Source organism: Hemitrygon akajei, chromosome 1 (genome assembly GCF_048418815.1).
Source record: "Hemitrygon akajei chromosome 1, sHemAka1.3, whole genome shotgun sequence".
NCBI classification, from domain to species: Eukaryota; Metazoa; Chordata; class Chondrichthyes; order Myliobatiformes; family Dasyatidae; genus Hemitrygon; species Hemitrygon akajei.
In genome coordinates this window covers 221,073,461-221,096,999 of record NC_133124.1, presented here as the reverse complement: position 1 = coordinate 221,096,999, position 23,539 = coordinate 221,073,461, and the positions used below count along the sequence as shown (strand labels likewise).

Genomic DNA, 23,539 nt, shown 5'->3' with positions numbered 1-23,539 from the left:
AGGATGAGGATGGGACAGTGGTTGGGGAGGGGGATGAGGATGGGACGCTGGTTGGGGAGGGGGATGAGGATGGGACGGTGGTTGGGGAGGAGGGATGAGGATGGGACGGTGGTTGGGGAGGGGGATGAGGATGGGACGGTGGTTGGGGAGGGGGATGAGGATGGGACGGTGGTTGGGGAGGGGGATGAGGATGGGACGGTGGTTGGGGAGGGGGATGAGGATGGGACGGTGTTTGGGGAGGGATGAGGATGGGACGGTGGTTGGGGAGGGGGATGAGGATGGGATGGTGGTTGGGGAGGAGGATGAGGATGGGACAGTGGTTGGGGAGGGGGATGAGGATGGGACGCTGGTTGGGGAGGGGGATGAGGATGGGACGGTGTTTGGGGAGGGGGATGAGGATGGGACGGTGTTTGGGGAGGGGGATGAGGATGGGTCAGTGATTGGGGAGGGGGATGAGGATGGGTCAGTGATTGGGGAGGGGGATGAGGATGGGACGGTGTTTGGGAGGGATGAGGATGGGACTGTGGTTGGGGAGGGGGTGGGTTGAGGATGGGACGGTGTTTGGGGAGGGGGTGGGTTGAGGATGGGACGGTGTTTGGGGAGGGGGATGAGGATGGGACGGTGTTTGGGGAGGGGGATGAGGATGGGTCAGTGATTGGGGAGGGGGATGAGGATGGGACGGTGTTTGGGGAGAGGGATGAGGATGGGTCAGTGGTTGGGGAGGGGGATGAGGATGGGACGGTGGTTGGGAAGGTAGGAGATGGGATGGTGTTTGGGGAGGGGGATGAGGATGGGACGGTGTTTGGGGAGGAGGATGAGGATGGGACGGTGTTTGGGGAGGGGGATGAGGATGGGACGGTGGTTGGGGAGGGGGGATGAGGATGGGACGGTGGTTGGGGAGGGGGATGAGGATGGGACGGTGTTTGGGGAGGGGGATGAGGATGGGACGGTGGTTGGGGAGGAGGATGAGGATGGGACGGTGGTTGGGGAGGGGGATGAGGATGGGACGGTGGTTGGGGAGGGGGATGAGGATGGGACGGTGGTTGGGGAGGGGGATGAGGATGGGATGGTGGTTGGGGAGGGGGATGAGGATGGGACGGTGGTTGGGGAGGGGGATGAGGATGGGACGGTGGTTGGGGAGGGGGATGAGGATGGGACGGTGGTTGGGGAGGAGGTTGAGGATGGGATGGTGTTTGGGGAGGGGGATGAGGATGGGACGGTGTTTGGGGAGGGGGATGAGGATGGGACGGTGGTTGGGGAGGAGGTTGAGGATGGGATGGTGTTTGGGGAGGGGGATGAGGATGGGACGGTGGTTGGGGAGGAGGTTGAGGATGGGATGGTGTTTGGGGAGGGGGATGAGGATGGGACGGTGTTTGGGGAGGGGGATGAGGATGGGACGGTGGTTGGGGAGGAGGTTGAGGATGGGATGGTGTTTGGGGAGGGGGATGAGGATGGGACGGTGGTTGGGGAGGAGGATGAGGATGGGAATGTGTTTGGGGAGGGGGATGAGGATGGGACGGTGGTTGGGGAGGGGGATGAGGATGGGACGGTGGTTGGGGAGGAGGATGAGGATGGGACGGTGGTTGGGGAGGGGGATGAGGATGGGACGGTGGTTGGGGAGGAGGATGAGGATGGGACGGTGGTTGGGGAGGGGGATGAGGATGGGACGGTGTTTGGGGAGGGGGATGAGGATGGGATGGTGTTTGGGGAGGGGGATGAGGATGGGATGGTGTTTGGGGAGGGGGATGAGGATGGGATGGTGTTTGGGGAGGGGGATGAAGATGGGACGGTGGTTGGGGAGGGGGATGAGGATGGGATGGTGTTTGGGGAGGGGGATGAGGATGGGATGGTGTTTGGGGAGGGGGATGAGGATGGGACGGTGGTTGGGGAGGAGGATGAGGATGGGACGGTGGTTGGGGAGGGGGATGAGGATGGGACGGTGGTTGGGGAGGGGGATGAGGATGGGATGGTGTTTGGGGAGGGGGATGAGGATGGGATGGTGTTTGGGGAGGGGGATGAGGATGGTACGGTGATTGGGGAGGGGGATGAAGATGGGACGGTGGTTGGGGAGGGGGATGAGGATGGGATGGTGTTTGGGGAGGGGGATGAGGATGGGATGGTGTTTGGGGAGGGGGATGAGGATGGGACGCTGGTTGGGGAGGGGGATGAGGATGGGACGGTGTTTGGGGAGGGGGATGAGGATGGGACGGTGTTTGGGGAGGGGGATGAGGATGGGTCAGTGATTGGGGAGGGGGATGAGGATGGGACGGTGTTTGGGGAGGGAGGATGAGGATGGGTCAGTGGTTGGGGAGGGGGATGAGGATGGGACGGTGGTTGGGGAGGAGGATGAGGATGGGACGGTGGTTGGGGAGGGGGATGAGGATGGGACGGTGTTTGGGGAGGGGGATGAGGATGGGATGGTGTTTGGGGAGGGGGATGAGGATGGGATGGTGGTTGGGGAGGAGGATGAGGATGGGACGGTGTTTGGGGAGGAGGATGAGGATGGGACGGTGTTTGGGGAGAGTGATGAGGATGGGACGGTGGTTGGGGAGGGGGATGAGGATGGGACGGTGTTTGGGGAGAGGGTTGAGGATGGGACTGTGTTTGGGGAGGAGGGTTGAGGATGGGACGGTGGTTGGGGAGGGGGATGAGGATGGGATGGTGGTTGGGGAGGGGGATGAGGATGGGACGGTGTTTGGGGAGGAGGATGAGGATGGGACGGTGGTTGGGGAGGGGGATGAGGATGGGACGGTGTTTGGGGAGAGGGATGAGGATGGGACGGTGGTTGGGGAGGGGGATGAGGATGGGACGGTGTTTGGGGAGAGGGTTGAGGATGGGACTGTGTTTGGGGAGGGGGATGAGGATGGGACGGTGGTTGGGGAGGGAGGATGAGGATGGGACGGTGGTTGGGGAGGGCGATGAGGATGGGACGGTGGTTGGGGAGGGGGATGAGGATGGGACGGTGGTTGGGGAGGGGGATGAGGATGGGACGGTGGTTGGGGAGGGGGATGAGGATGGGACGGTGGTTGGGGAGGGGGATGAGGATGGGACGGTGTTTGGGGAGGGGGATGAGGATGGGACGGTGGTTGGGGAGGGGGATGAGGATGGGACGGTGGTTGGGGAGGGGGATGAGGATGGGACGGTGGTTGGGGAGGGGGATGAGGATGGGACGGTGGTTGGGGAGGGGGATGAGGATGGGACGGTGTTTGGGGAGAGGGATGAGGATGGGACGGTGGTTGGGGAGGGGGATGAGGATGGGACGGTGTTTGGGGAGAGGGTTGAGGATGGGACTGTGTTTGGGGAGGGGGATGAGGATGGGACGGTGGTTGGGGAGGGAGGATGAGGATGGGACGGTGGTTGGGGAGGGCGATGAGGATGGGACGGTGGTTGGGGAGGGGGATGAGGATGGGACGGTGGTTGGGGAGGGGGATGAGGATGGGACGGTGGTTGGGGAGGGGGATGAGGATGGGACGGTGGTTGGGGAGGGGGATGAGGATGGGACGGTGTTTGGGGAGGGGGATGAGGATGGGACGGTGGTTGGGGAGGGGGATGAGGATGGGACGGTGGTTGGGGAGGGGGATGAGGATGGGACGGTGGTTGGGGAGGGGGATGAGGATGGGACGGTGGTTGGGGAGGGGGATGAGGATGGGACGGTGGTTGGGGAGGGGGATGAGGATGGGACGGTGTTTGGGGAGGGGGGATGAGGATGGGACGGTGTTTGGGGAGGGGGATAAGGATGGGACGGTGGTAGGGGAGGAGGATGAGGATGGGACGGTGGTTGGGGAGGGATGAGGATGGGACGGTGGTTGGGGAGGGGGATGAGGATGGGACGGTGGTTGGGGAGGGGGTGGGTTGAGGATGGGACGGTGTTTGGGGAGGGGGTGGGTTGAGGATGGGACGGTGTTTGGGGAGGGGGATGAGGATGGGACGGTGTTTGGGGAGGAGGATGAGGATGGGACGGTGGTTGGGGAGGGGGATGAGGATGGGACGGCGGTTGGGGAGGGGGATGAGGATGGGACGGTGGTTGGGGAGGGGGTTGAGGATGGGACTGTGTTTGGGGAGGGGGATGAGGATGGGACGGTGTTTGGGGAGGGGGATGAGGATGGGACTGTGTTTGGGGAGGGGGATGAGGATGGGACGGTGTTTGGGGAGGGGGATGAGGATGGGACGGTGTTTGGGGAGGGGGATGAGGATGGGTCAGTGGTTGGGGAGGGGAATGAGGATGGGACGGTGGTTGGGGAGGGGGTTGAGGATGGGACTGTGTTTGGGGAGGGGGATGAGGATGGGACGGTGGTTGGGAAGGTAGGAGATGGGATGGTGGTTGGGGAGGGGGATGAGGATGGGACGGTGTTTGGGGAGGGGGATGAGGATGGGACGGTGGTTGGGGAGGGGGATGAGGATGGGACGGTGGTTGGGGAGGGGAATGAGGATGGGACGGTGGTTGGGGAGGAGGATGAGGATGGGACGGTGTTTGGGGAGGGGGATGAGGATGGGACGGTGGTTGGGGAGGAGGATGAGGATGGGACGGTGTTTGGGGAGGGGGATGAGGATGGGACGGTGGTTGGGGAGGAGGATGAGGATGGGACGGTGTTTGGGGAGGGGGTTGAGGATGGGACGGTGTTTGGGAGGGATGAGGATGGGACGGTGTTTGGGGAGGGGGATGAGGATGGGACGGTGGTTGGGGAGGGGGATGAGGATGGGACGGTGATTGGGGAGGGGGATGAGGATGGGACGGTGTTTGGGGAGGGAGGATGAGGATGGGTCAGTGGTTGGGGAGGGGGATGAGGATGGGACGGTGGTTGGGAGGGATGAGGATGGGGACGGCGGTTGGGGAGGAGGATGAGGATGGGACGGTGGTTGGGGAGGAGGATGAGGATGGGACGGTGTTTGGGGAGGGGGTTGAGGATGGGACGGTGTTTGGGAGGGATGAGGATGGGACGGTGTTTGGGGAGGGGGATGAGGATGGGACGGTGTTTGGGGAGGGAGGATGAGGATGGGTCAGTGATTGGGGAGGGGGATGAGGATGGGACGGTGTTTGGGGAGGGAGGATGAGGATGGGTCAGTGGTTGGGGAGGGGGATGAGGATGGGACGGTGGTTGGGGAGGGGGATGAGGATGGGACGGTGGTTGGGGAGGGGGATGAGGATGGGACGGTGGTTGGGGAGGGGGATGAGGATGGGACGGTGGTTGGGGAGGAGGGATGAGGATGGGACGGTGGTTGGGGAGGGGGATGAGGATGGGACGGTGTTTGGGGAGGGGGATGAGGATGGGACGGTGGTTGGGGAGAGGGTTGAGGATGGGACGGTGTTTGGGGAGGGGGATGAGGATGGGACGGTGGTTGGGGAGGAGGATGAGGATGGGACGGTGGTTGGGGAGGGGGATGAGGATGGGACGGTGTTTGGGGAGGGGGATGAGGATGGGACGGTGGTTGGGGAGGGGGATGAGGATGGGACGGTGGTTGGGGAGGAGGATGAGAATGGGACGGTGGTTGGGGAGGGGGATGAGGATGGGACGATGGTTGGGGAGGGGGGATGAGGATGGGACGGTGGTTGGGGAGGAGGATGAGAATGGGACGGTGGTTGGGGAGGGGGTGGGTTGAGGATGGGACGGTGTTTGGGGAGGGGGATGAGGATGGGACGGTGTTTGGGGAGGGGGATGAGAATGGGACGGTGGTTGGGGAGGGGGATGAGGATGGGACGGTGTTTGGGGAGGGAGGATGAGGATGGGTCAGTGGTTGGGGAGGGGGATGAGGATGGGACGGTGGTTGGGGAGGGGGATGAGGATGGGACGGTGGTTGGGGAGGGGGATGAGGATGGGACGGTGGTTGGGGAGGGGGATGAGGATGGGACGGTGTTTGGGGAGGGGGATGAAGATGGGACGGTGGTTGGGGAGGAGGATGAGAATGGGACGGTGATTGGGGAGGGGGATGAGGATGGGACGGTGGTTGGGGAGGGGGATGAGGATGGGACGGTGGTTGGGGAGGAGGATGAGAATGGGACGGTGATTGGGGAGGGGGATGAGGATGGGACAGTGTTTGGGGAGGGGGATGAGGATGGGACGGTGGTTGGGGAGGAGGATGAGGATGGGACGGTGGTTGGGGAGGGGGATGAGGATGGGACGGTGTTTGGGGAGGGGGATGAGGATGGGACGGTGGTTGGGGAGGGGGATGAGGATGGGACGGTGGTTGGGGAGGGGGATGAGGATGGGACGGTGGTTGGGGAGGAGGATGAGGATGGGACGGTGGTTGGGAAGGTAGGAGATGGGATGGTGGTTGGGGAGGGGGATGAGGATGGGACGGTGGTTGGGGAGGGGGTTGAGGATGGGACGGTGGTTGGGGAGGGGGATGAGGATGGGACGGTGGTTGGGGAGGGGAAATGAGGATGGGACGGTGTTTGGGGAGGGGGATGAGGATGGGACGGTGGTTGGGAGGGATGAGGATGGGACTGTGGTTGGGGAGGGGGTGGGTTGAGGATGGGACGGTGTTTGGGGAGGAGGATGAGGATGGGACGGTGTTTGGGGAGGGGGATGAGGATGGGACGGTGGTTGGGGAGGGGGATGAGGATGGGACGGTGGTTGGGGAGGGGGATGAGGATGGGACGGTGGTAGGGGAGGAGGATGAGGATGGGACGGTGGTTGGGGAGGGGGATGAGGATGGGACGGTGTTTGGGGAGGGGGATGAGGATGGGACGGTGGTTGGGGAGGAGGATGAGGATGGGACGGTGGTTGGGGAGGGGGATGAGGATGGGACGGTGGTTGGGGGGTGGGTTGAGGATGGGACGGTGGTTGGGGAGGGGGTGGGTTGAGGATGGGACGGTGTTTGGGGAGGAGGATGAGGATGGGACGGTGTTTGGGGAGGGGGATGAGGATGGGACGGTGGTTGGGGAGGAGGATGAGGATGGGACGGTGGTTGGGGAGGGGGTTGAGGATGGGACGGTGTTTGGGGAGGGGGATGAGGATGGGACGGTGGTTGGGGAGGGGGATGAGGATGGGACGGTGGTTGGGGAGGGGGATGAGGATGGGTCAGTAGTTGGGGAGGGGGATGAGGATGGGACGGTGGTTGGGGAGGGGGATGAGGATGGGACGGTGGTTGGGGAGGGGGATGAGGATGGGACGGTGTTTGGGGAGGAGGATGAGGATGGGACGGTGTTTGGGGAGGGGGATGAGGATGGGTCAGTAGTTGGGGAGGAGGATGAGGATGGTACGGTGTTTGGGGAGGAGGGATGAGGATGGGACGGTGGTTGGAGAGGGGGATGAGGATGGGACGGTGGTTGGGGAGGGGGATGAGGATGGGACGGTGTTTGGGGAGGGGGATGAGGATGGGACGGTGATTGGGGAGGGGGATGAGGATGGGACGGTGTTTGGGGAGGGGGTTGAGGATGGGACGGTGGTTGGGGAGGGGGATGAGGATGGGTCAGTGGTTGGGAAGGTAGGAGATGGGACGGCGGTTGGGGAGGGGGATGAGGATGGGACGGTGTTTGGGGAGGGGGATGAGGATGGGACGGTGGTTGGGGAGGGGGATGAGGATGGGACGGTGTTTGGGGAGGGGGATGAGGATGGGACGGTGGTTGGGGAGGGGGATGAGGATGGGACGGTGGTTGGGGAGGAGGATGAGGATGGGACGGTGGTTGGGGAGGAGGATGAGGATGGGACGGTGGTTGGGGAGGAGGATGAGGATGGGACGGTGGTTGGGGAGGGGGATGGGGATGGGACGGTGTTTGGGGAGGGGGATGAGGATGGGACGGTGGATGGTGTGGGGGTTGAGGATGGGATGGTGGTTGGGGAGGGGGATGAGGATGGGTCAGTGGTTGGGAAGGTAGGAGATGGGATGGTGGTTGAACGGTCCTGCTCTAAGAGTCTGGTTCTAATAAATTCAAACTACTTACAGCCGCTTCAGAGAGGTAAGGCCGCTGAAGGCTCCAACCTGGATGGTGCTGATCAGGTTACTCCTCAGGTCTCTGCAGAAAGAAAAGGAAAAACATAGACGGTCAAAGCTGTCCTAGATCCAGTGGACCAACAACCTAAAACTTGCTTCCAACGCCAGTAAAGCATGGCCACAACTCACTCACCCTAACCAGTACCTGTTTGGAATGTGGGAGGAAACCGGAAAACCTGGAGGAAATTCACACAGTCTTGGGAAGAACGAAAGATCCTCAAAGACAGCAATGGGTATTCAACCCTGATATCTGGCGCCAAGAATCATTCTGCTAGCTGCTATGCAACTGTGTTCCACATCCCAGCACCCCCACCCTGAGTACACTGGGATTCTGTGTGTCCAGAGATTCTAGTATACTGTACTTCTGTGCAGACAGGGATTCTAGTACACTGGGGTTCAGTATATCCAGGGATTCTAGTACACTGGGGTTCGGTATATCCAGGGATGCTAGTACAGTTGGGTTCCGTGTATCCTGGGATTCTAGTGCACTGGGAATCTGTGTATATAGGGATTCTAGTATACCAGGGTTCTGCATATACTGGGATTCTGTGTATGCAGAGATTCTAGTATACTGTAGTTCTGTGCAGACAGGGATTCTAGTACACTGGGGTTCAGTGTATACTGGGGTTTGAGTACACTGGGGTTCAGTGTATACTGGGGTTCTCTATATCCAGGGATCCTAGCACACTGGGGTTCAGTGTATCCAGGGATTCTAGTACACTGGGGTTCAGTGTATACTGGGGTTTGAGTACACTGGGGTTTGGTGTATACTGGGGTTCTCTATATCCAGGGATTCTAGTACAGTTGGGTTCCGTGATTACTGGGATTCTAGTACACTGGGAATCTGTGTATATAGGGATTCTAGTACACTAGGGTTCTGCATATACTGGGATTCTATGTATGCAGAGATGCTAGTACACGGGGCTCCTGTATACATGCCTTCCAGAATTCCTCGATCCCTATTGGTGAACCAGCCTCACAGTCTGTCAGGAAGTGTCTGAACAAAGGAAGGGATGTTCCCGTGTGTCCTCCCTGTGTTTCTGTACGCCCCCCTGGCCTGAGCACTGACCTGTAATTGCTGGAGGCTGCTGACCAGTGCTGAAGAATGAGCCCCTCCCCCTGACAGTTTGACCCTGCCCCCTTACAGATTAACAGTTTGCTTTTCTTCCATTCGATCGCTTACGTACTTAACCTCCGCTGACCTCAGCTTGTAATGAGAGTCCGGCACCTCTTGACCTCTCACCCAGTGAACTCCCGACCTACACCACCGTGGAATTGTGATCTGCTTTGGTTATGTCTGCCTCAGTCTTACCACTGGTCTATGAGTGAGTGCGTGTGAGTGTGAGTCTGTGTGTGTGAGAGAGAGTGTGTGAGTTTGTGAGAGTGAGTGAGTGTGTGTGTGTGTGTGTGTGTGTCTCTGTGTGACAGTGTGTGTTTGAGTGAGTCTGTATGGATGTGAGAGAGCGTGTGTGAAAGTCTGTGTGAGTGTGTATGTCTGAGAGTGTGAGAGTGCGAGTGTGTTTTCATGGACTCATCGATTCAGAAGGCCAGACAGACTCCCATATAGTGCTCCATTATCCAGGACACATGCCGTCTCCCCACACTCTCCCCAAACTTAACCCATGCCAAGTCCCTGCAGACTTTCACCTCACTTTCTGAACCCACTACCATTCATTCTCTCCCAATGCCATATCATGGCTAAGATTTATTTATTTATCGATAGAGGGTGACATAGGCCCTTCCGGCCCTACGAGCAGTACCGCCCCACTCCAGCAACCCCCAACAACCCCAAATGACCCCAACCTAATCACAGGACAATTTACAACAACCAGTTAACCTACCCGGAATGTCTTTGGACTGTGAGAGGAAACTGGAGCACTGGGGAAAACGCATACATTCCACTGTGAGGACATACAGGCTCCTTACCGAGGACACTGGAATTGAACTCCAAACCCCAGAATGCCCTGAGCTGTAATAGCATCTCCTTAACTTGGCACCCACAAGACAGAATCATTTTAACGCAATTGGAGGAAAGTATAGGGGGGGATATTCTTTGCACAGGGAGTGATGGGTGCATATGTTGTAGTTCTTTATAACTCCAACATATCAATGTAGTTATAACGAAGGCAAGACAATGACTATACTTTATTAGGAGTATGAAGAGATTTGGCATGTTAACAAATACACTCAAAAACTTCTACAGTTGTACTGTGGAGAGCATTCTGACAGGCTGCATCACTGTCTGGTATGGAGGGGCTACTGCACAGGACTGAAAGAAGCTGCAGAAGTTTGTAAATCTAGTCAGATCCATCTTGGGCACTAGCCTACAAAGTACCCAGGGCATCTTCAAGGAACGGTGCCTCAGAAAGGCAGTGTCCATTTTTAAGGACCTCCAGCACCCAGGGCATGTCCTTTCCTCACTGTTACCATCAGGGAGGAGGTACAGAAGCCTGAAGGCACACACTCAGCGATTCAGGAACAGCTTCTTCCCCTCTGCCATATGATTCCTGAATGGACATTGAAGCTTTGGACACTACCTCACTTTTTTAATATACAGTATTTCTGATTTTGCACATTCTTTTAAATCTATTCAATAGGCATAATGGAATTACTTGTTTATTTATTATGTTTTATTTTATTTATCATTATTTTTTCTCTCTCGCTCTCTCTGCTAGATTATGTGTTGCATTGAACTGCTGCTGCTAAGTTAACAGATTTCACGTCACATGCCGGTGATAATAAACCTGATTCTGGCTCTGGAACATGTGAACAGGGAGGGATTGGTCAGACAGAATCGCTGGGCCAAAAGGTCTGCTCCTGCACTGGGCAGTTAACATAGCAGTGTTAATACAGCAGCAGAAGATGAGAGGCGATCAATAAAGGTGTACAAGGTGATAAGAGGCATCGAGTGGACAGCCAGAGACTTTTTCCCAGGGTGGAAATGGCTAATACAAGGGGGCATAATTTAAAGGTGATTAGAACGTAGAACAAAAAAGTCTACAGTACATTGCAGGTCCTTCAGCCCACAATGTTGTGCCAACCATGTAACCTACTCTAGAAACTGCATAGAATTTCCCTACTGCATATCTCTCTATTTTTCTAAGCTCCATGTACTTATCTAAGAGACTCTATTGTAGACCCTATTGTATCCACCTCTATCACCATCGCTGGCAGTACATTCCACGCACCAGCACTCTTGGAGGGAACCATGGGAGGGGGTGGTGTCAAAGGCAAGTTTTTTTAAACATAGACTGTGGTGTGTGCGTGGAATGGTGGTGGTGGCCGATACATGAGGGACATTTAAGAGACTCTTAGGCACATGGATGATAGAAAAATGGAGGGCGATGGGGAGGGGAAGGGAAGGGTTGATTGATCTCAGAGAAGTTTAAAAGGTCAGCACAACATGGTGGGCCAGGGGCCTGTAACGTGCTGTTACGTTCTGTGCTCTGACCTGAGAGGTTGTCAGAGGTAAGCGTTTTTTTTTTACACAGAAAGTGGTGGTTGCGTGGAATGCGCTGCCTAAGGTTTCTAAGCTCCATGCTGAACTCTACCTACACACACTGCAGTCAGTGGAGCTCCTGACATGATCTCCTTTCAAGGACAGGTGAGGGAAATCACATCCGGACTGCCGGAGATGGAGAACCAGGATACATCCACGACGCCCGCCCACTCACCACCATTCGGATTAGCCGATGAACAGGTGAACGGAAGTGTCGATCACCGCAGCAGGCGGTGGGGCAAAGGGGCCTCAGTAAAGAGAGAGGGAGAAGAACCATTAACCCTTGACCGGACACTCATTCTCTACGGTGAAGGGATATTCACGCAGTGACAGGTGGTCTCCAGGGTCCAAAGGACCGCTGTTGGCTCTATTGCAGGCTGAGGGCTCTCCTGTTACACCAGGATTTCACACACACTGATGTGTCTATTCCATAAGGACTGACAGCAGAACTCACTGTTCCTCACCCTGTCCACGGGAACAACCGATAAAATGCCTGTTTCTCCGGCCCTCGCGTAATCCCAGGACATTCCTGACCCCTGCATGGCCCAGGGGGCTTTGCTGTGATACTGTCTCTCACAGAGAGGAGGCAATGGCTCGCAGACCACTGTCTCAGCAGGAACAGGCAGTGATCAGGACACCCAGAGGACTTCAGCAGAATCATCATGGTCAATTTGGAGGCAGGAAGGTCCCACACAGTGTGACCCTCCCTCAGTATCACCCCTCCCACAGTGTTTCCCTCCCTCAGTAATCCCCTCTCTCCCACAGTGTGACCCTCCCTCAATAATCCCCTCTCTCCCACAGTGTGACCTTCCCTCAGTATCACCCCTCCCACAGTGTTTCCCTCCCTCAGTACAGCCCCTCCCACAATGCTCAGTCTGAGAACAATCTGTGTGTACTGAGACACGAGAAAATCTGCAGATGCTGGAAATCCAGAGAAACACACACAAAATGCTGGAGGAACTCAGCAGGTCAGGAGTATCTATGGAAAAGAGTAAACAGTTGATGTTTCGGGCCGAGACCCTCCTCAGGACTGCATGACCTGCTGAGTTCCTCCAGCATTTTGTGTGTGTTTTTCTTGTGTGTACTGAGTGTAGGCTGTTACCTCTATAGGGGGTAGGAGGACATAGGACACTCGGGAGGAGGGTTTGTCTCTCTCCGACTGTCATGTGTGACTGAAATTGAGCAGATGCATGGCACCATCTGAATGGAAAAGCTTACCCTCTCGATCTCCATTTCCCTTAAAATTGCCAATTACGTTTTATGGCCACTTTTGTATAACTGCTTCCCTCTCAGGCCTGGGCACTTAATTAAACAGTGTGAACTGATGGTGTAAAGGACCCTTGAGTTTTGACAGAATGGGCCACCAAGGCACAGTGTCGCTCGTTAATATCCGCAGAGGTAGACAGTAACACGGGCTGTGGCAAAGCAAGAGGGGTTACTGAGGGAACTGGGTTAAATTCAGTGACACCGTGCTGGGGGAGAGGGGTAACCTAGAGACGGTGTGAGGGAACTGGATTAATGTCAGTGGGGATACAATCAGTGACACAAGGCATTGGAGGAAGGGGTCACTGAGGGACGGTGTGAGGGAGCTGGATTAACGTCAGGTTAAGCAAACTAGGGTGCTACTCTTTGGAGTGAAGAGAATGAGTGGTGACTTGATAGAAGTGTACAAGATGATGTGGCGTAGATCAAGTGGACAGATAGAGACTTTTACCCAGGGCAGAAATGAATAATAATAGACCCTTCTGGCCATTCGAGCCACACTGCCCAGCAACCCTCAACAGCCCTGATTTAACCCTCGCCTAACCATGGGACAATTTACAATGACCAATTAACCTACCTTGACTTAACCCTCGCCTCTTCACGGGACAAATTACAATAACTGATTAACCTACCTCGATTTAACCCTTGCCTCTTCACAGGACAAATTACAATGACCAATTAGCCTACCTCAATTTAACCCTTGCCTAATCACAGGACAATTTACAATGACCGATTAACCTACCTCGATTTAACCCTCGCCTCTTCACGGGACAAATTACAATGACTGATTAACCTACCTCGATTTAACCCTTGCCTCTTCATAGGACAAATTACATTGACCGATTAACCTACCCACTACGTCTTTGGACTGTGGGAGGAAACCGGAGAAAACACATGCATTCCACAGGGAGAATCCTTACAGGTGGCACCGGAAATGAACTCTGAACTCTGGAACTTCCCGAGCTACCGTGGCGCCCATCTTATGGTACAGGAGGTCTGTCTAAGAGCAATAACACTGCGGTAGAAGCTGTCCTTGAGCCTGGTGGTACATGCTTTGAGGCTTTTGCATCTTCTACCATTGGGAGAGGGGAGAAGAGGGTGGGTGGTGACAGCGGAGCTGAGGCAGCGAGAAGTGTAGACAGAGGCTGCTTGGTTACTAACAGACTGTGAGCTGAGTTTAACCTGTGCAACATGAGGAGAACAGCATGGGTTGCGGGCTGCTGGAATCAGTTGGTGGGCAGACAGTGGTGTTGTGGTCGCGCTCTGCGCTGGGACACCAGTCCCCCAGCACGATCAATCCCAGCCATACGGGAGGAGTGTGTCACTCCTGGTCTGCTTCGTGGTCAGACACTCCCCATGTGGGTTGGGTAAAAGCTGTCTATAACAAGCACACTTACAGCCGCTTTAGATACAGCCTCTTGGCTAATGAAAGACATCTGCTCACAATATTTTATTACCAATTATTTTCAAAAATGCAGGCTTCTTAAAGGGACAGTGCACCTTCAACCACAGAACACAGCCCAGTGTCCCTGTTGACCAAGCTTGTTCTGGGAGGTGACAGTTCCCTGGGTTGTAGACCCCTGAGTACCCCTACACTGAACCAACTTACCCCACCAGATATGAGACACCTTCTTCAACTCTCACCCCCTCAGTTCCCCTTTATTACCCTCCCTGTCCCTGCAGACGGCCTCTTCTGATCAGTGTCCAATTATTCAACCCCTTGGTTCATGTGAAAACAACAACAGGGACCGTGTCGGTGGGAATGTGATGGAGATTCCTGCTGTGGGAATGGGATGGGGATTCCTGGTGTGGGAATGGGATGGGGATTCCTGGTGTGGGAATGCGATGTGGATTCCTGGTGTGGGAATGGGATGGGGATTCCTGCTGTGGGAATGGGATGGAGATTCCTGGTGTGGGAATGGGATGGGGATTCCTGGTGTGGGAATGGGATGGGGATTCCTGGTGTGGGAATGGGATGGCAGTTCTTGCTGAGGGGATGGAGTGAAGAGTCCTGGTTTTGGAGTGGACTGGAGATTCCTGGTATCGTAATAGACTGGAGCTTCCTGATATGGGAATGGTCTGTCACCCCAATGTTGGAGAATGGACAGTGCCAGTGATTGTGAACACTGGTCTCTACCTGTGAACACTGGTCTCTACCAGTGACCACTGTTACCTGTCAGTGCCCAGCATGCCAGCTGGGGAAATCACCTGCAATAAGCTCCACTCCTTGGCCAGAAATGCCTGCGTGTACTGAGGTACGGGCTGCACACAGGCAGGCTGTTTCTCCAGGTTGACGATTACAAGGCTCATTGGCACTGGAACACTGCAATCCATTCACATCTGCGAGGAAGGAGAGCTGCGCACTGCGGGAACACAGTTGGTACCTCAGCCTTGTGACAGTGTGGAAAGCCATGAGAAAACCATCTCTGCCTTTAGACTGACTTTAATTAGAGAACCCAGGGGTTCTGCTGGCCCAGTTCAGAAGTAAATACAATTTCCAGACTTTTTCACTACAGTCAGATTACTCACAAACCCCACTGCCTCACCTCTGTACTCACCCAGGCAAGAACAGCCCAAGGCAGACACTCGTATCAACTGTCCCTCTGATTCCACCCTTACCTACACACCAGGGACAACTTACGGTGGCCATTTAATCCACTGACCCACTCGAGTTTGAGATGGGGTAAGAAGCGAGATCACCCATTATAGGATGGATGTGGAAGCTTTAGAGAGGGTGCAGAAGAGATTTACTAGGATGTTGTCTGCCTTGTGAGCATAGGTTGAGCGAGCTACAGCTTCTCTCTTTGGAATGAAGGAGGCTGAGAGGTGATTTGAAAGAAGTGAAAAAAGGATGATAAGAGGCAGAAATGCTAATACAAGAGGGCATAATTCTAAGGTGATTGCAGGAAAGTACAGGGGGTAAATTCTTTACACAGTGAGTAGTAGGTATGTGGAGTGCTGCCTGGGGGAGGTGGTAGAGACAGATATATTAGGGGCATTTAAAAGACTCTGTGAAAGGCTCATGGAGGGTAGAAAAGTGAAGAGCTATGTGGGAGGTAAGGATTAGGTTGATCTTTAGTGTAGGTTAAAAGGTCGGCACAACATTGTACTCTGCTGTAATATTCTATGTTGTCTGTTCACCCAGATGAACCCATGCAGTCACAAGGAGGATACGTTTAGCACCTTTGAAATGGGCACTGCAAAATCTGCGCGTAATAATGCCATTTGTTTTGTTGAAGGGATGAAATTGCCTGCTTTTTTTTGCTCCCGGGTTGCCTTTGGACTGAAATAAGGGCAACAGTGCACAAGACAGAAGAATTATCTGAAGCAGCACACACAAAATGCTGGATGAACTCAGTAGGTCAGGCAGCATCTATGGAAATAAATAAACAGTCAATAGTTTGGCCCCAGGCCCTTCTTCAGGACTGGAAAGGAAGGGGAGAAAATGCCAAAGTTAGGCAGCAGAGATCACAGAAGGGGAGCAGTCTCGCTGAACTCCTGTCAAAGAGAAGATTTAAACTTCTTCTGGGTTGGCATCCCTCGAAGAGTCTTCCCAGTGGAAAAGCAAATCCACTGTAGATACTGGAAGAATTCTCTGAAAGATGAGGAATCTCGTGCCTCTCTCTTGCAGGCAGCATGCAAGAAACACATAAACTGTCGACGGCCTCTCACTCTCCACGCATGCTTTGGCGTGAGATGAAAAAAGACAGAATACCTTTGAACTCACAAGCGAGAGACTGGTTTTGTGCTGAGGTTGGCCAGGGTGTTACTGGGATGGAAACAGATCTTGCTGTGATGGCTGTGTTTGTAAGTGCAAGCATTAAACAGAGGCTGTGGGATTCACTGGGACAGAGTCAGCACACGCATGGTGAGCCAAATGGCCTCATGTTGTGCTGAGAAACTTGCTGGTTCCATAACTTTAGAGTGATTCAGCCTGTCCAGCCTCGCACCCTCTCTGACATTTGTAAAAGTAAAATTAAGATTAGCTTTGTCACATGTACATCGAAGCATACACTGAAATGCATTTGCCTCAACGACCAGCACATTCTGCAGATGTGCTGGGGCAGCCCACACTTCCGGTGCCACAAACCTAACCGGTATGTCTCTGGAATGTGGGAGGAAACCAGGGAATCTGGAGGAAACCAATGCGGTCATAGGGAGAACGTGCAAACTCTTTACAGACAGCAGCGGATCATTGGCGTAGTAACGGTGTTACAGTAACTGCTACACTACGGCACCACAAAGCAAAGGTGTGCATTTTGATGGCACCTTTCCCATCTCAGAACATCCCGAATCACAGCTTTTCTAAGACCATTGAATGTTTCCCCAGTACAACAACATGGGGTCTTTACCTCACAATCTACCTTATTATGAACTTGCACCCCAATGCCTATCTGTGCTGCACTTTCTCTGTAGTTGTTACACTTTATTCTGCATTCTGTTATTGTTTTAACTTGTACTACCTTGATGATTTTGGTTGTGGGATGGAGATAGGTCTCTACCAAAGGAGGTGTAGGACACTCCTCTCTTCCACTAGCCTGCAGGTCACAGGTCACCCTCGGGCAAGGTGTAATACCTGCTTAGCCCCCGATAGGGTGATGTGAAGCCATGGGATCAGGTGGTGGATGGTCGTATGAGCAGCTGGTGCAGATCACAAGTCCTGGTTATGTGACCACTGACACCAGGCAGACAATCTCTGAAGAGTATTGATAATGGCCGGGGTCACCCGTCTTGTAAAGACACTGCTCAGAAGAAGGCAATAGAAAAACACTTCTGTAGAAAAAATTGCCAAGAACATTTATGGTCATGGAAAGACATGTAATATGACACGGCACAAAATGATGATGTTCTAGCTCAATGCACTGGGCATTGATTTGATCCGTGTGAACGATATGCAAGACAAGAATTTCACTGAAACTCAGTACATGTAATAAAGACTGCAATAATAATGGATGATGATAATAATAAATCAGCTGATAGATACATATATAAAGACCAAGCATTCGGAGGACACACCACAATCAACAGCATAACAATGATGTCTCCTCGCATGGTGACAAAACATTTGTCAGTAAATTACTGAGATTAGAGAACAACTCAACCCAATAATAATCTAATATCAATTGTTGTTTTGTTAGAGCCAGATGGTTCACACACAGCAAGATCCCAAATCAATGGAGAGGAAAGGTTTGGCCCAGGGGTTCTCGATCTTTGTTTTGTGCCACGGACCCCTCCTATTAATCAAGGGGTCTGTGGACCCCCAGGTTGGGAACCCTGGTTTAGAGGGACATGGGCGAAATGCAGGCCAATCAGAATCGGGCTTATTGTCACTGACATACCGTATGTCGTGAAAATTGTTGTTTTGCAGCAGCAGTCCAGTACAGGATATAAAAGCTATCACTAAACGTTGCAATAAACCAATAAATAACAAAAAAGAAGAATCGTGAGGTGGTGTCCATGGACCGTTCAGAAATCTGATTGTGGAGGGGAAGGAGCTGTTCCTAAAACATTGAGTGTCTCTCTTCAGGCTCCAGTACCTCCACTCTGAAGGTCAAAGTCAAAAATAAATTTATTATCCAAGTATGTATGTGTCACCATATACCACCTTGAGATTCATTTTCTTTTAGGCATTTACAGGAAAATAAAGTTGTAATAATAAGAAGAGGGCAAATGGATGGGACAAGCAAGAAGAGAGTTTCTGTTGGCAGTTCAAGACGTCCATGCACGCCTGCACACGCAAACACCTCTCAAACTGGACTCCAGAGACGGAGAATACACTTTGTCCTTGCCAGTGACAGAGTGTTAGAGAAAGGATGGTCCTGTGGCTTCACTCCAGAGCGCTGGCTCACTCAAACTCAGAAGGACTCAGAGACAACTGGCAATTCATAGCAACCAACCACAAAGTTCAAAGTAAATTATTATCAAAGTACATATACGTCACCATATAAAACCTGAGATTCGTTTTCTTGTGGGCATACTCAGTAAATCCAAGAACAACAATAGAATCAATGAAAAATGCACCCAACAGGGCGGACAAGCAATCAGTGTGTAAAAGACATTAGATTGTGCAAATACAAAAAAAACAACAATAATAATAATAATAATAATAATAATAATAATAATAAATATAGAGAACATGAGGTGAAGAATCATTGAAAGTGAGTCCATAGATTGTGGGAACAGTTCAGTGTTGGGGTAAGTGAAGTCATCCTCTCTGGTTCAAGAGCCTGATGGTTGAGGGGTAATAACTGTTCCTGAATCTGATGTAGGACCCAAGGCTCTTGTACCTTCTTCCTGATGACAGCAGTGAGGAAAGATCATTTCCCGGGTGCAGCTTTCCTGCGACAGCTCTCTGTGCTCAATGGTGGGGAGGGTTTTAGCCTTGATAGACTGGGAGGTATCAGTTACTTTTGGTAGGCTTTACTTTTCAAGGGCATTGGTGTTTCCATACCAGGCTGTGAAGCAACCAGTCAGTACACTCTCCACTACACATCTATAAAGGTTTGTCAAAGAGTTAGATGTCATGCCCAATATTTGCAAACTCTACAATGACACTGCTTTAATGTCTCTCTAATCACACTTACATGCTTGGCCCAGGACAGGTCCTCCAAAATTATAATGCTCAGGATGTGGACCCTCTCCACCTCTGATCATCCGATGAGGACTGGTTCACGGAACTCTGGTTCCCTCCTCTTGAAGTCAATGATCAGTTCTCTGGTTTTGCTAACATTGAGTGAGAGGTTGTTGTTATGACATCACTCAACCAGATTTGCAATCTCCCTCCAACAAGCTGATTCATCATCATCTCTGATCTGGCCAATGGCAGTGGTGACTGTGTGCACAGTTTCAACACCATACCAGAAACACAAGAAAACCTACAGCACAACACAAGTTGTGCCGAACATGTCCCTACCTTAGAAATTACTAGGCTTACCCATAGCTCTCTATTTTTCTAAGTTCCATGTACCTATCCAAAAGTCTCTTAAAAGACCCTGTCATATCCGCCTCCACCACCGTTGCCAGCAGCCCATTCCACGCACTCACCACTCTCTGAGTAAAAACTTGCCACTGACATCTCTTCTGTATCTACTCCCCAGCACCTTAAACTTGTGTCCTCTTGTGGCAACCATTTCAGCCCTGGGAAAAAGCCACTGACTATCCACATGATCAATGCCTCTCATCATCTTATACACGTCTATCAGGTCACCTCTCATCCTCTGTCGCTCCAAGGAGAAAAGGTCAAGTTCACTCAACCTATTCTCATAAGGCATGCTCCCCAATCCAGGCAACATCCTTGTAAATCTCCTCTGCACCCTTTCTATGGCTTCCACAACCTTCCTGTAGTGAGGCGACCAGAAGTGATCACAGTACTCCAAGTAGGGTCTGACCAGGGTCTTATATAGCTGCAACATTACCTCTTGGCTTCTAAATTCAATTGGCCTTCAATTCCACGATTGATGAAGGCCAATACACCATACGTCTTCTTAAAATGTTCTGAGATTGAGTGAGGAGCCAATGAAATGACATCCGCTGTGGACCTGTTGCACAGGGAGGCCAAGTGGAGTGGATTCAAGTTGCTTGTCAGGCAGGATTTGATATGTTACATCACCAACCTCTCAAAGCACTTCACCACAGTGAATGTAAGTGCTACTGGAAGTTAGTCAGTGGGGCAAGTTACCATATTCAGTTTGGGCACCGGTATAATTGAAGCCTGCTTGAAGCAGGTGGGTACCTCAGACTGCCAAAGTGAGAGGTTAAAGACATCAGTGAACTCTCCAGCCAGTTGATCAGCACAGGTCTTTGGTATTCACTCAGACTTTCCGTGGATTCACCTTCCTGAAGGATGCTCTCATGTCGGCCTCAAAGACTGAAATGATAGGCCTCAGGGACCGTGGGAGCTCGTGCAGATGCCTCCATGTTTTATTGGACAAAGTGAGCATAAGAGGTATTGAGCTCATCTTGGACTGAGAACTTGTTGTCACTTGTATTGCTAGGCTTCACTTTGCAGGAGCTGATAGCATTGAAGTTCCTGCCACTGTTATTGAGCTGTCGAGCAAAGTTTGATTGAATCCAGCCCACCACCACGCACACCCCCCCCCCCCCCCCCGGTAGTACCTATGCTGTTCTGCCCCTTTTTCCTGAACTTTGTTTATTGCAATTTTACAATTCTACAATATGATGACAAACACAGAGACATGACAGTGACTAACACAAACTTCGGTAAATTAAAACATGCCCCATCCTGGTAGGGCCCCTCCGCCATCAGAATTCGCAACAGACAATGAACCCATGAACACCACCTCACCATTTTTGCAATCTTCTTTCACTACAGTGGATTCCCCTCGAATTGGGCTATCAGTTAATTGGGCCAGTTGCTTACTTGCAACAACTCTTAAAGAACAAAAACTATCAAGAAAATTGCTGCAAATCTCTGTTTATTTGGGATACTATGCTGCTTTTATTATTAATTTTCTTCTATATTATGTATTACATTGAACTGCTGCTACTAAGTTATCAAATTTCACATCACATGCCAGTGATAATAAACTTGATTCTGATTCTGATTCTTAATTGGAACTGAAATCTGTTGCCAAAGTTTCTAAGCAGCCTCAGTCACATGCACTTGTGTGGATGTTAAGACACTACACTGTGCTTAGAGCAAAGTTTTTTAAATAGCATCAGTTGTGTGTGTTTGTGTTCAAAAACTGTGATTTTAGTCACTGGTAGTTGGTGAGAAATAAGCAGAAGGACAATTCAGAAATGTTTTGTTCACCACTGTTTCAAGCATTCAAGCTTGATATGGCCAGAGGTGAAAACAAAACAATTTCACTACTTCTTCAAGATAGGAACTACGAAGAATTTGAAGATATCAACAATCCTAACGCTAATGTTACAACAAAAGCGAAGATTTAGAGGATACGACCATCAAAAGCATTGTATGAAGGCAGTCCACTATCTGTACTAGGTGTCTGCACTGATTTGGTTCACTTACAGTCAAAAAACAGAACACATCTGTGGGATGAATTCCTCTTTTGATAACTATTAGACTAACTAAAACATAGTTTTGTAGTACTGTAGTAGTACTGGTAGTATTCTAATTTATTCTGTATTTCATTTTAGTAATAATTTGTTACTCTTTATATCTTTTTAACTATTTCCATGAAACTTTGGCTAATTAGGGCAGCCGTCTAATTGAGCCAAACGTACTGGTCCTGATGTGTCCCAATTAACCGGAACCCACTGTACTTACTTAGATGCACATATACACAGTCAGTGGCCACCTTATTAGGTACTCCTACTCATTAACACAAATATCTAATCAACCAATCATGTGGCAGCAACACAATACATAAAAGCATGCAGACATGGTCAAGAGGTTTAGTTGTTGTTCAGACCAAACATCAGAATGAGGAAGAAATGAGATCTAAGTGACTTTGACCATGGAATGATTGTTGGTGCCAGACAGGGTGGTCTCAGTGTCCTTAAAACTGCTGAATGATGCAAAACAAAAACCAAAAATTCCTGTGAGGAGCAGTTCCATGGGTGAAAACACCTTGTTAATGAGAGAAGTCAGAGGAGAAATGTCAGACTGGTTCAAGCTGACAGGAAGGAGACAGTAATTTTAAAAAACACACATGTTACAACAGTGGTGTGCAGAAGAGCATCTCTGAATGTACAACATGTTGAATCTTGGAAGTGGTTGGGCTGCAGCAGCAGAAGACACACTGAGTTCTACTCCTGTACCTAATAAAGAGGTCATTGAATGTGTATATAAACATGGTGATTGTTCATCATGTCCGATGATGACAGGAAACCTGCGTGGGAAAGCTTTTAAAGTGGAAAAGTGTTTGCACTGAGGCAGTTCCACTCTCTCAAGCTCGAAAGGCCAGGCCCAGTGGCGTGAACAAGCATCACAAACTGGGGTCTGTAATTTATAGTATTTTTATGTATTACACTCTACCACTGCCACAAAACAACAAATTTCATGATATTTGTCAGTAATAATAAACCTGATTCTGATTCTAATGAACCCTCGTTGACAAGCTTATAACGTAATTCATCATGACACAATTGCCCTTCCCTGTGTCAGGGACCGTTAACTCTTTTCACTGTAACACCACTATGGGGGCAGTGATTCCTCTAGCCGTAAGGTCAATTACAAGCTAATTACTGTTGTTGGCCATGTCTCTTTACCGAATCCTCCAGGGGACGTGAGCTGGGTTATCTCAAGTTCAAGAAAAACAGCAGGAAAGAACTGCCTTTCTTTTCCTCTCTGTGAATCATGTTCTAACAAATAAATATGGTCTGGTTGCGTGGAGTATATATAGAATCAGACAGACCACTGAGCCCTTCTCCATTCTGTATCAGCGCCCACAACAGCATCTGAACTCATGTTGCACGAGCCAAGACAGACTCCAAAAGTCAAATGAAGTCTGCCTCAATGGTGACTGAAACTTGGCTGAGGTGGTGGTGGGTGGGGTTTAAAGACAAGGGAGAAGTGGGGAAGATGAAGGGAGCTTTTCCAGTGTCAAGGTCCCAAGCTGAAAATAACAAGAGGAGGGGTGTGGGTGGAGGATATTACTGAATTTATTGTCTACAACTTTGACAATCTTCTATAGATGCTCTATGGAGAGTATCGTAACCAGTTGCATCATGGCCTAGTATAGAAACACCAATGCCCAGGAACAGAAAAGTCTCCAGAAAGTGGAGGATACAACCCAGTCCATGACAGACAAAACCCTACCCACCATTTTGCAAATCTATAAGGAATGTTACCACAAGAAAGCAGCATCCATTATCATGGACCCCCACCATCCAGGCCATGCTCTCTTCTCGCTGCTACCA

The 23,539-nt window shown here is 51.7% G+C and overlaps 1 protein-coding gene across 1 annotated transcript in view; it reads right to left on the bottom strand.

Moving 5' to 3' along the window:
- Positions 1 to 7,770: 7,770 nt before the first annotated feature.
- LOC140736125 (adhesion G protein-coupled receptor A2-like) overlaps positions 7,771 to 23,539 on the bottom strand; it is a 110,159-nt gene continuing 94,390 nt past the window's right edge. The window contains exon 3 of the mRNA XM_073061922.1: positions 7,771 to 7,954. Within this exon, the coding sequence (XP_072918023.1) occupies positions 7,879 to 7,954 (76 nt within the window). The 3' untranslated portion in view covers positions 7,771 to 7,878. The remainder of the gene's footprint in view (positions 7,955 to 23,539) is intronic.